At 57.8% G+C, this 11,754-nt stretch overlaps 1 protein-coding gene across 3 annotated transcripts; it reads left to right on the forward strand.

The window, feature by feature from the left end:
• Window positions 1-1,285: 1,285 nt before the first annotated feature.
• Window positions 1,286-9,501, forward strand: Pi16 (peptidase inhibitor 16). 3 transcript variants are annotated; one of them, XR_013046881.1, is made up of 7 exons: window positions 1,286-1,815; window positions 4,585-4,806; window positions 6,837-6,946; window positions 7,203-7,291; window positions 7,777-8,454; window positions 8,636-8,851; window positions 9,107-9,501. XR_013046881.1 is itself a non-coding variant. In XM_006983084.4 (7 exons), exons 1-6 carry the CDS (start codon window positions 1,651-1,653, stop codon window positions 8,746-8,748), a joined length of 1,377 nt encoding a protein of 458 aa, XP_006983146.2. In that variant the 5' UTR covers window positions 1,286-1,650; the 3' UTR covers window positions 8,749-8,763; window positions 9,107-9,501. The 3 variants fall into 3 exon arrangements, 2 of the variants coding, with proteins under 2 accessions (XP_006983146.2, XP_042122246.2); XM_006983084.4 differs by having other exon boundaries at window positions 8,636-8,763; XM_042266312.2 differs by having other exon boundaries at window positions 8,636-8,763; window positions 9,156-9,501.
• Window positions 9,502-11,754: the final 2,253 nt, after the last annotated feature.

Below are 11,754 nucleotides of genomic sequence, written 5' to 3' on the forward strand. Positions count from 1 at the left end.
GCACGGCCCCGTACCAAGCAGAGCCTTCAAACCCCTGAGCACTCCCAGCACCGAATGTCCTTGCCCTGCTGGCCCAGCTTTGAAGAACAAAGACGATTTCTTCCAGGGCTGAGCTTTCGGCATCCTGAGGACACCAGGGGTTCCAGAAGGGGCCAGTGGCCCACAGGGGCCAGATGTCCCCTCCCACGATGGCTCCAGGCAGCCATGTGGAGAGGGTGTTAGAACTGCTTCTGGAAGGAAGAACCCAAAGGGCCGTGGGCTCCAAACAGGTAGGCATTGCCACCCCTAAGTCTGCAGTGGGCTGCCGGAAGTGCTGGCGGGGTCTGGAGCAGCACAGTGATGAAAGAGTGAGGATCTAGCTCCACGGAGGTGGCTGAGGCAGGAGCATTGCCACACAGCAGAGCGCAAGGCCCTGTGGGCCGTCAGTTTCTTCAGGCAGTTTCCTTGAGACCACTTTGGGAGTAGCTATCTCCTGACCCCCCACTTCGGAGACCCTTCCTGTATGTGTCTGTGTAAATTCTGTTCCCTCTGAAGCTGTCACCCTCGGGTGTTCACAAATCTGCACTGGCCAGGAACTTCAACTCCACATGTCGTGTCCTCAGAGAACATCCTTTTATTATTATTATTATTTATTATTATTATTATTATTATTATTATTATTATTATTGGTTTTTTGAGACAGGGTTTCTCTGTGTAGCTTTGTGCCTTTTCCTGGAACTCACTTGGTAGCCCAGGCTGGCCTCGAACTCACAGAGATCCACCTGCCTCTGCCTCCCGAGTGCTGGGACTAAAGACGTGCGCCGCCACCACCACCCGGCTAGAGAACATCTTTTTAAAAATGGAGAGGGGACACCTGCAAGTACAGAAGGGTAGCAATTAGAGAGCGGCTAGCCTGGGCTACATGATGAAAAGTTCATCTGAGGAGAACGAGAGGCCTCCGAACGCCCCCCACGCCACCCCACCCCACCCCCGCCCCGGCTTCTTTCTTGTTCGTGTGGCTATTCCTCGTCTTATTTAAAAGGCTGTACGGGGGCTGGAGAGAAGGGTCAGCAGGTCAGCGTGCCTGCCGCTCTTACAGAGGACCTGCAAGATGGGCACTGAATGTTGCTGCCGTGACTCTGTCCTATCACAAACATCACAGTGGGCAGGACCTGGGGACCCAGGCAGCTGGACACATCATCTTATCCTCCCTTGCTCTCTCAATGGCACTGGCAGCCTCCTCGTCTTACCCAATCCTGGAGAAGGGGAGTCGGGGGCAGGTCGATAAGGCTCCTTCCTTGTCCTGTCTGTCCTCAGCATCTAGTGGGTATGAGCTGGGTGCCACGGCCACGGCTCTGCAGCTGTTTCTGGCACTGTCCCCTGAGGCTCTGTCCACACCTCAGCAGGGACCACGGAGCTCACAGCCCCTGGCCTGAGCCCCCGTTACCGAGAGCAAGGAGGCTGTTGCCAAGGGCTCCAGGGGAGTGGACTCGACTCTGGTCCAGACCCAAGGCACCCAGCCCTCCTGGAGACATTGTGTGAGCCGGCTGGGCCTCCAGACACAGCCCCCGGCGCCCCACCCCAGCCAGGGTGGTGCTTGTGTGGGAAGGGACTTTTAAGTCCAGCCGCCCGCGGACCCCTGATCGGGAGAGACGGAGGGAGCTGGCCACCATGCACAGCTCCTGCGGCCTCTGGGCGACCCTGTTCCCACTGCTGCTGCTGACTGCCCCGGGCCCCACCTCAGCCCTCACGGAGGGGGAGAAGCAAACCGTGGTGGAGCTTCACAACTTCTACCGTGCCCAGGTGTCCCCTCCGGCGTCAGACATGCTGCAGATGGTGAGTGTAGCCGGGTGCCCACCGCCTGGGGTTGAAGGGGCGCTGGGCACAGCCTGCCACAGCCCTTTTCCTCACCCCACTCCTGGTGGGGATGCTCTCTCAGACCCCTTCCTCTGGTCGGTGACCGAGTCCCTCATGCTGTGTAGCGCTGGTCCTCAGGAGCAGCCCATCATGTAGATGAGGAAGCTGAGACTCAAGAGACTTGTGCTCAGGCTTAAGCCCTGGCTCCCCACACCAGGGGCCTCCTCCTCAATCTTCCCAAGATGTGATGACCTGGAGGGGAAGCACTCTTTGTGGATGCTCTGAAAATCTCGAGGAGGAGAGGGAGAGAGGCAGGGCGATCCCGGAAAGCGCTGAGGAGGGAGAACAGACTCCAGGGCCCACAGCTCAGGTGCCGTCTCCAGCAGGGAGACGCGGGGTGTAGGGCACGTTCTGTAACCATGTGGACTCTTAGCTTCTCACTCACACAGCGAGGTCGTAAGCACATCCACGTGCGTGGGCTGAATCTCCCGCATGCAGTGAAATCTAAGGTATCCATATAACAGAAACACAAACTGTCTATACGACAGCGAGGAACATGCACAGACAGCAGGAGCCAGAGGCAGGGTGGTGGTGGCCAATCTGGCAGAAGGGAAGTTATCAGAGGACAGGGTTGGGACAGGATGCCTGCTCTGGCGTCAGCTGATAAAGTGGGAGTCCCTCCCTTTCTGTCCTCCAAGAGGTCTGACTGGTCCAGTCCCCCCACCCCCACCCCCAGACACCCTCTGGAACCCCCGAGCTAAGAGCCAAGTCACCTGGGAAATGCAGCAGCCAAGTCGGGGGCCCAACATTTAGGTGATAGCCTCAGCTTGTGCCCTGTGGCTTGGTGACTCGGAGGGGAGCCTTTTCCTGACAGGATGGCTGCGAGAACCATTCTCAACCCCGTTGTCCTTGGCAACCAGGAGCTGCAGAGAAATCCGAAGCTGGGATACTGGTTATCAGTGCTGAGATCCGGCCTGGCCACTTCCTCTCTGTAGACACTGCACACCCTGCTGTCCAGTGTGCACGTTGCCCAGGGTGCCCCCCACCTGGCTGGCACCTTGTCATTTTAGCCCCATCTCTTTCTCCACCCTCAGCCTGGCTACACGGCCCTCCCATGCCCCCCTCAGTTGCCTGTGCCACTGGCCACAGTGGTCACGTGCTCCAAGTGACTTACAACCACGTGAACTTCATGATTCTTGCTGTTGTTGCTCTGGCCTGGCCCAGTGCCCAGGACTGCTGAATGACGGGTGGATGGACCCGCTTCCAGGGGGAGAGGACCGTGGTTCTTGCAATGCCACAGGCTGAGAAGCCTACAGTGGTGTACCCATGGGATTTGAGGCGTGGCACGGACCCAGTCTGCGGGCTAGAGCTGGGGCGGCTCTGAGCTTGTCTCTCAATCATCAAAAACTGACCTGGCTGAAGTACCCACAATACCTGAACTGTGACAGGGGGAGATCATTGCTACTGCTGCCCTAGAAAGGGCCTGTCTACCCTGGAGCCCTGCAGACCCCCCCCCAGACCCCTGATCCCAGTTCCTACCCCCACTGCCCACTACTGTCCGAGTCCAGTGGACTACCCAAACCTGTGATTTGAAACAAAAATGGCCACAGCAGGAATGGCCAGGTGTTCACCCGGTGACAGCGCTTGCCGGAGCGAACCTGAAGACCTAAGGTCCCTCCCTAGAGACTGTGAGAACCTGAAAGCTGTCCTCTGACCTTCCAACTGTCAGTGAGGCGTGCGCCAGCACACACACACACACACACACACACACACACACACACACACACACACCTAATAGTACATAGATACTTAATTTGAAAGAGTGACCAGGGAGAGAAAAGGACTCCCTGAGGTACAGCAGTGGTGCCAACCCCAGCTCAGGCTCCCGTGAGGGCTCCAGGCAGCTGTTTTCCCAGAGCACTGGGTGGTTGGGAGGTGATCATGGTCACCCAGACTCTTTTTTGGCTGTCCGGCTCTGGAAGCTGGAGCCCCCCCTCCCCCCAAGAGGGCTGAAAAAGAGCCACAGCAGGCATCCATTTCCAGGAAAGGCCAAGGACAGAATTTAATGGGATCCAGGCCTCCCTCCTTAGTCCTTGGGGTCAGATGCCTCCTCCCACGCTCCTCCATCCTCTCCCAGCCAGGGACAGAACCCCAGAGGCGCTCTAAGCAAAACTCTTTCCCAGCATCTCACCTGCGATCTCCTGGAGATCATCGACCGGGTCTGACTGCCTTGGCTTAGCCAGGGCTCTGATGACTGGAAGTGAGGGGCCTTCAGCGTGCCACACAGAGACAGTTTCCTGGGGAGGAGGGACCCGATGAAGGGAGCTGAGCACTTAGGAAGAGGGCCTGCTAGGGAGAGCCTTGGCCGTGGGTGGTGGTGCCCTGTGTTAGCCGCATGGACCAGGAAAAAAAACCACCAGTCCTCCGTCATCTCTCTGGACATCTTCGGAGCATCTCCACCCCACCCCCCAGCTGCACACAACACTCAAAGTCAGATCACCATCAGTCCTCCGCCACCCCGCCACCTCTGTGAGGGGTAAGAGAGGTGCCCCAGGGCCCGAGGTGGCACTCTCCAGACCCCATCGAAACAAACCCACGGGGTTTCTCAGATTCCTGAGAAAAGCCGGGAGTCACCTTGCTAAGGGGTGGGGAGGCCAGCCAGTCTCTGGCCTCCTGAGGTTCCAGGACACCCCCAGCCTCCTCTAAGTACCCTCCCCTCCCTCTCCTGCCCCGCTTGCTGCCCTGCAGAGGTGGGACGACGACCTAGCCGCCTTCGCCAAGGCCTATGCGCAGAAGTGCGTGTGGGGGCACAACAAGGAGCGGGGCCGGCGCGGAGAGAACTTGTTCGCCATCACCGACCAGGGCATGGACGTGCCGCTGGCCGTGGGGAACTGGTATGAGGAGCGGGAACACTACAACTTCAGCACGGCCACCTGCGATCCCGGCCAGATGTGCGGCCACTACACTCAGGTGACAGGGCCAAGCCGGAGCGCGGGGGCGGGGCGGTGAGCTCAGGTGTGGGCGGGTGGGGCGGGTGGGGGCTCCTGCTGTGGCGTGAGGGCTCAGGCCTCCAGGTGTTGGGCAGGCCTCCGCTGGTTGGATGAGCCACGTGACGCGGGGGGGCGTCTCTTGGTGTTGGGGATCGCCACCAGCAGCAGCACGATGGGCGGAGCCTGCAGGTGTGGGGTGGGGCCACATGGGTGGATAGGATCTGGACCTCGCGAAGGGCTTCAAGGGACGTGATGTGCCACGTGCGTGCGTCTCGTCTGGACCTCGAGGTGACGAGTGGAGCCACGTGCACGTTGGGCAGGACGGGCTGGGGCCTCTTAGTGTTGGGGGGAAGCCACCTGGTCCGGGGGCGGGACGAGCGGGGCGGGGCGGGGCGGGCAGGATCGCCAGGTTTGGGTGGAGCCTCGTGCAGGGCCAGGAGGGGTGGTTCTTGTTTTTTTTTTTTTTGGCTCCAGCTAGAGTAGCCCGGCTTTAGAATGGTCCTCTCCTTAGAGCCTCCCTAACGACCGACACAGCACACAGCGCGCAGTCAGAGACCACTCAAACACCGTCCTCATCTCTTCAAAAAGGCACATCTTTTGAAAACCTAGGTCACCCCGTTTCAGCCTGGTGTCACAGCGCGGGTTTCCTGAATGCGATGACTGTCATGGGTGACAGTGGACCCCGAGTGGCCCAAAGCATTTGCAGCAGCCACAGATGCCCCGCCCCCACTGACCCCTTTCCTGACACTGTTGTTCTTAGCATTTTTCTTTTTTTTGTTTGTTTTTTGTTTTTCGAGACAGGGTTTTTCAGTGTAACCTTGGCTGTCCTGGATCTCGCTTTGTAGACCAGGCTGGCCTCGAAACTCACAGAGATCCGCCTGCCTCTGCCTCTCGGGTGCTGGGATTAAAGGCGTGCGCCACCACTGCTGCACCCTTGGCATTTTTCATGCCTTATTTGTGGTTTCTAATCTGCCAAACTGATAAAGCAAATAGACAAACGTGTTTAATTTTTGCTTTAGAAAAAAACCTCTGTAAGTGAGGGGGGGGGCTCAGTGGGTAAAGGCAGTCTCCACCAAGGCTCAGCATTAGTATGAAAGGAATTGTTTTCTCTTCCCAATGCTTATTGTACAAATGATTACACCAGAAACCAAAGAATAAAAAACAATCCCACCCACATCCCTCCCTCCCGTTTTCAGTGCCCCTTTGAGCTGATATTTTTAGCCCTAATCTTAAGGAAATACTCAGAAGCACCCACCCAAGTCGGGAAGTTGTGAGGTCCCGGCACCTTCCCTACTGAGACATCTGCGCCTCACCCTCATCCAGCACAGGCCTGCCAGACTGACCAAGCTTCTCTCTGGCTCTCCCCTAAGCCAGGAGCCGTCTCTGCCCAGAGACACACCTGCTCAGACAGGAACCCGAGGAACCACAGCTAATGCAAGCAGGACCCCCCCACCACCACCACACACACACAACCTGAGCCTAGAAATTGAGGAAAGCATGGTGTTCTCACCCCAGTGGCAGGACACACATTTTTGTTTTCTTGTTGAGACAGGGTCTCACTAGGTAGCCTTGGCTGGCCTGGAACTCCCACAGAGATCTGCTTGCCTCAGCCTCCAGTGCTGGGAGTAACACTGTTTCCTTTTTGTATGTAAGAAGAAACTATTCTAGCAGCCCCACTATTCTCTAAGAGGTGGGGCAAATGGGTGGGGTGGGTGGGAGGGGCCCCAGCTAAGGTGATAAGTGGGAAAAGTTTCCGTTGGGATCTCACTGGTTTGTAATTACCCCTTGTTTAAAAGGACAGAGACCTTTGATCCCAGCACTCCCGGGCAGTGGCAGGTGGATCTCTGTGAGTTTGAAGCTAGTCTGGTCTATAAAGCAAGTTCTTGGACAGCCAGGGCTACACAGAGAGACCCTGGCCAAGGCCACCCACAGAGAGCTGGTGCAGAGCTACACCGGGAAGGGACCGTGTACCCAGCCCAGAGCTGAGCGGCTGGGTTGGCCCTGCTTTAGGTAATCTGGAGCAAGACCGAGAGGATCGGCTGTGGTTCCCACTTCTGTGAGACGCTCCAGGGAGTGGAGGAAGGAAACATCCATTTGCTGGTGTGCAATTATGAACCCCCGTAAGTGCTGAGAGGCCAGAGGCTTGGGAGAGGACAAGGACGCTGTGGGCTGGTAATGCAGGCATTGACCCTTCTGGCAACGTGTGGCCCGACAGGAGGTCTAATTTGGCTAGCCAGCGAGGCCAGGGAGCCCGTGGTCCCCAGTGGGAGATAGCAGCCCCGTGGGCTCCTGGGGATGCACCGGCTGTGCCTCTGGGGACCGTGGGGATGGGTAGGAAGGTGCGGACCTTCCCCTGCAGCAACGCCTTCTCTTCAGGGGCAACGTGAAGGGGCGCAAGCCCTACCAGGAGGGGACTCCTTGCTCCCAGTGCCCCCCTGACTACAGCTGCGAGAACTCTCTCTGTGGTGAGTGGCAGGCCAGAGCTGAGAAGGGGTTGGGAGAATGCTGCCTGGGGGGGGGCCTAGAGTCTCAGGACTCCCACCTTGAGAAGCAGGAGATGGGGCTACGGGACGCGACGGTGGGGACCCTCTGCCACTTTCTGCCCTCCCTGCACCGCCCGCCGCCTTGGCACCTCGTTACCCCAAGTGACAGATTGCGTCCTTCCATCCCTACTGGAGGGTTGAGACCCGGAGGCCCTGGATGCCGTGCGAGGGGGCGTGGCTGAGCGGGAAGGTTTGGGCTGGTGGGCGGGGTCTGTGATCGAATAGGCGTGGCTACCATGCAGTCCTTAGGCTTGGAGAAGGGTGGAGGAGCTGGGTCAATGTCGAGAAGTTCCATTACCAGAGGGGCACACCCGCTGCAGAAAAGTGTGGCCTGCGCGTCCCGGTGGGACATTGCGCGGCCGGGTGGGGTCCCGTCTGCAGGACTAATGCTTAGCCTTGCCAAACAGAGCCCACAAGAAACCCGGAAGAGGAGCAGGATTCGCCTCCACCGGTGACCGAGGTCCCTTCCACCCGGGCAACTGAAGCCCCAAGCTCCAGGGAAACCGGTACTCCGTCCCTAGCAACCTCTGAGACTCTACATTTCACCTCGGTAACAGAGGTCTCGGACTCCCTGGCAACCGAGCCCTCACCTGCGTTAGAAACAAAGGCCCCATCTTCCTTAGCAACGGAAGGCCCCTCCTCCATGGCAACAGAGGCTGAGTCTTTCCTGGCGGAGGTCCCCTCGGTTTCCACCACGCACACCCAGCCCTCACTGGATGAGGGGCCCGTTACTTTCCCCGCATCCACACATATCCCTGACCCCGAGTCTACGGACAAAGAAGCCAGCAAGTCGAGCGCAACCTCTGTGAGCCCAGAGAAATCTCTGTACCCCACGATGTCCCTGACACAGACAGGAGAGACCCTACCCCAGGCCCAGGTGGAGGCTGAGGCGGAGACCGAGGTGCCTGAGACGGAGGCCGAGTTGCCTGTTTCCAGTGAGGTGTTGGGTCAAGCCCAGGAGCATGGGGGGCCGCAGGCCTCACTGGACCACTCGGGCCACCCTGCCTCCCACGTCCCCAGTGCCTCTGCCTCGGCGGCTAATGCCACAGGCGGACGCACCCTGGCCCTACAGTCACCCCGGACAGGTAAGGCCCGCAGCCCCTATTCCTGGCTCCAGAATGCAGGTATCCTGTGCCGGCACCGGTGGTTGGGGCATGGTAAAGCGTGCATGATCTGGAAGAGGCTTCCTGCTGCCTGCACCTTGCATGGAGTGGGTGGAGAGCCAGGCTGTTCTCAAGCTGAGCCACGGCCCCTTCCTTTCCGCAGGTGCAGAGGACCCTGAAAAGGCCGGCTTGGGTTTGAAGCACAGTTCTGGTCATGTGTGGGGCCCTCTCCTGGGACTGCTGCTGCCTTCCTTGCTCCTGGCTGGAATATTCTGAAGGGGACCCTCAAAGGCAAGGCCTGGGGAGACTGGCCTCCTGCCCATTCTGGATTCTGTCTCCAAGTTAGAAGCCCGAGCTTCTGGAGCAGGTCCTGCTCTCTGTACACACACCCCCTTTCCCTCTCTACTGAGCAGTGCCAGCCCAGTACCCCCAGGAGTGCTTCTCCACGGGGGTGGGGGGATGCTGCCCTCAGCAGTGTTCTAGTGACCACTTGTGCGTGTGTGCGTGCGTGCGTGCGTGCGCGTGTGCGTGCCTGGTTTCCTAAGGACAGCGGATCGTAGCCTCCTCGGGAACATCTTCTTTCTCGAGCGTTCTGAGTCCAGGCGTATCTACAGAGGAGCCCACTCCTTCCCAGGGAGAAGAGGTCAGCTGCCTAACTGCTGTGTCCTCCACCCTGTCCCCAGCCCTCAAACAAGATTCTGCCTGGCTAACGGCCCTCTGGAAGGGAAGATCTGTGGGGTCCAGCTCACCAGAAACTGCACACCAGGGCCCTTCCTGCCCCTTACAACAGCGTCCCGTGGACGGCATGATTCCGAGGATACCTGCCTGCCCCACAGGGTGGAGGTGGGGGGTGCTGTCTGCCTGCAGACTCTGGGGCTCCCCATCTCCGGGTGCCCATGTGCCTTGGATGTCAGGCCATGAGGGGCAGCTGAAGAACAAGCCCCACCCAAGTGGGGTTCTGTGGGTGGGGAGACGGGGAGCCGGTAACCAAGGTGGCCTTGACTCCTGAATAAAGCCTGTCTAAGTCTGCTCGCATGAGGTGGAGTGCTGTGGGACACCTGCTTCTGCCCCCTATGCATCTCTCTCCCCACACTCTGGGCCACCCCTTTCCTCCCGGTAACTTCCACTCCACCCAAGGCACACGCGTGCGCGGCCCGGCAGGAGAGAGAAAGAGCAGAGGGAAGGCCTGGGGTTCCTGGCTGCCTCTCCCAACCTCAGAAGTTGTCAGTGGAGCTTAGGTAGGTAGGTGGCTTCGGGACATTTCCACAAGGGTGTGATGCTAGGGCCTGTCCTGGCCCCGAGACAGGGTCCCAGGGCCTAGAAACCTCTCTGGGGATCAGAGTAGAGTGGTCCAGAAGTGCTATGGGCCAGGAAAACAAGGGCAAAAGGCAACAAACGAGAGGCGGTGACCTGGGCTAGGGAGGTCCTGGCTGGTGCTGACCTATCAAGGCTGTTCCTCTCAATACACTAAGATACAGAGGTCACCCATTTAAACTATACAACTGGGGGCCAGTGAGATGGCTCATGGGTAAAGGGGCCTGAGTTCAAATCCCTGGACCCACAACGTAGAAGAGAAAACTGACTCCTGCAGGTCCGTCCTCCAACCTCCATAAGTGCCCAGCACACATGTATACCACTCCAACATCTTTATTTGGGTGGCTTTTCTTTCTGCTTTTTTATTTTTGAGATTTTTTTTTTTTTGTTCTTTCTGCTTGTTTTTGTTCTTTTTGCTTTTTTTGTTTTTATTTTACCCACTGAGCCAACTGGTCATCCCCAGCTTGATGGGTTTTAGTATAGTATAGGACTGTGTAACTATAACTAATACCAACAGTGGACATTTCCATGACCCAAGAAACACCTTACCCACTGGTCCCCACTCCCACACACCCCGCCTCAGCCCAAAGCAACTGCTCATCCACTTCTTATCTGTATGTACATTTCCTGTTCCTTCCTTTTTTGTTGGGGGAGGGGCTCATGCGTCAGAGGACCTCCTCCCCCTCCACCACAGGGGTCAGGCTCGGTAACAAGCACCTTCATCTGCTGAGCCATTTCACGGCCCTCATTTGCCCGTTTTTGACTTTTCATATGAATTCGTGACAGATCATGTCTTTGTGACTACTTAACATATCTCCAAGGTTCATGCATATTCTACAGCATGAATGTTTTCTTTACTACAAAGTTGCATTGTGTGTATGGGCTTGGGTGTGTTGTACCCACGGGGGCATAAGTACGTGTAGCCCAGAGGTCCGTCTTGGGTGTCACTCTAAGGGGCCGTCACCCTCTTGTGTGAGATGGCATCTCTCGTGGACGCTGAAGCTCAATCTGGCTAGGACGGTTAGCCCATCAGTGAGCCTCAGGGACCTGTCTCCACCCTACCCACCCCTGCCCCCAGTGCTAGGGCTACAGACCTGCGTCACTGCACCCAGCTTTTATGTGGGTGCTAAGGACCACACTTGGGTCCTCAAGCCTATGCAACATGGACTTTACTGGCTGAGGCATCTCCCCAGCCCCAGTTGGGAGAATTCTTCATGAACGCCATTTTGGTCCTTGTCTGTATCTTATTGTGAGGGGCTGACTTTTTTCAAAGGCCCTTTCCCGTCTCCTGAGCTGGTCGTGTGTGGTCAGAGTATATGACTTTAACATTTGATCTTCAGATGTCAAAGCTGCTGCATTCCTGGGAAGGCCTTCTGCTTGAGCTGGTGTTAGGCATGCGTGGTCAGGGATGGGACTGGGCCAAGCAGAGCCCTCAGAGGCCCAAGCCTATCCTGGTTTCTCTGTGGCTCTTCCTGACTTACCCAGCAGGGGCATCTGTTTATCAGAGGTCAGGAGTATGGGATCAGGGAGGTTTCAGGAGCAAAGGCTGTCAGATGGACAGGGAGGGGGGACATGTCGGTAAGGACGGAACTGTGTTCAACAGAAGACTAAAGGCCGGCACCCAGAAGCCTTGAGGATCTGAGAGTCTTCTTTCACGCGGGAAGCCATGGCTTCCAGGCTTCTGGGGGCTGGCAGTGACGAGGGCTGCCGAAGGGACAGCTCAGGCTACCGCTGCCGCTTTAGGAGACAGTCTCAGAAGGCCAGCCGCAGCCCTTCCAACTCTCCCTAAGAATACGCTTATCCAGAAGGGAAGTCACTGCTCCTGCAGGACACTCCCACCCCGTCACTCCTCCCCACTGGCAGTGCGGCTCAGTGCTCTGCTTAAGCCACCAGACCTCCTACAGACAGACTCCTGCTCTAGCTCCCAGGATAGGATCTGGGCACAGCAGGGCCTCCTGTGCCCAGTGG

The sequence above is a fragment of the Peromyscus maniculatus genome, chromosome 21 (assembly GCF_049852395.1).
Source record: "Peromyscus maniculatus bairdii isolate BWxNUB_F1_BW_parent chromosome 21, HU_Pman_BW_mat_3.1, whole genome shotgun sequence".
Taxonomy (NCBI): Eukaryota; Metazoa; Chordata; class Mammalia; order Rodentia; family Cricetidae; genus Peromyscus; species Peromyscus maniculatus.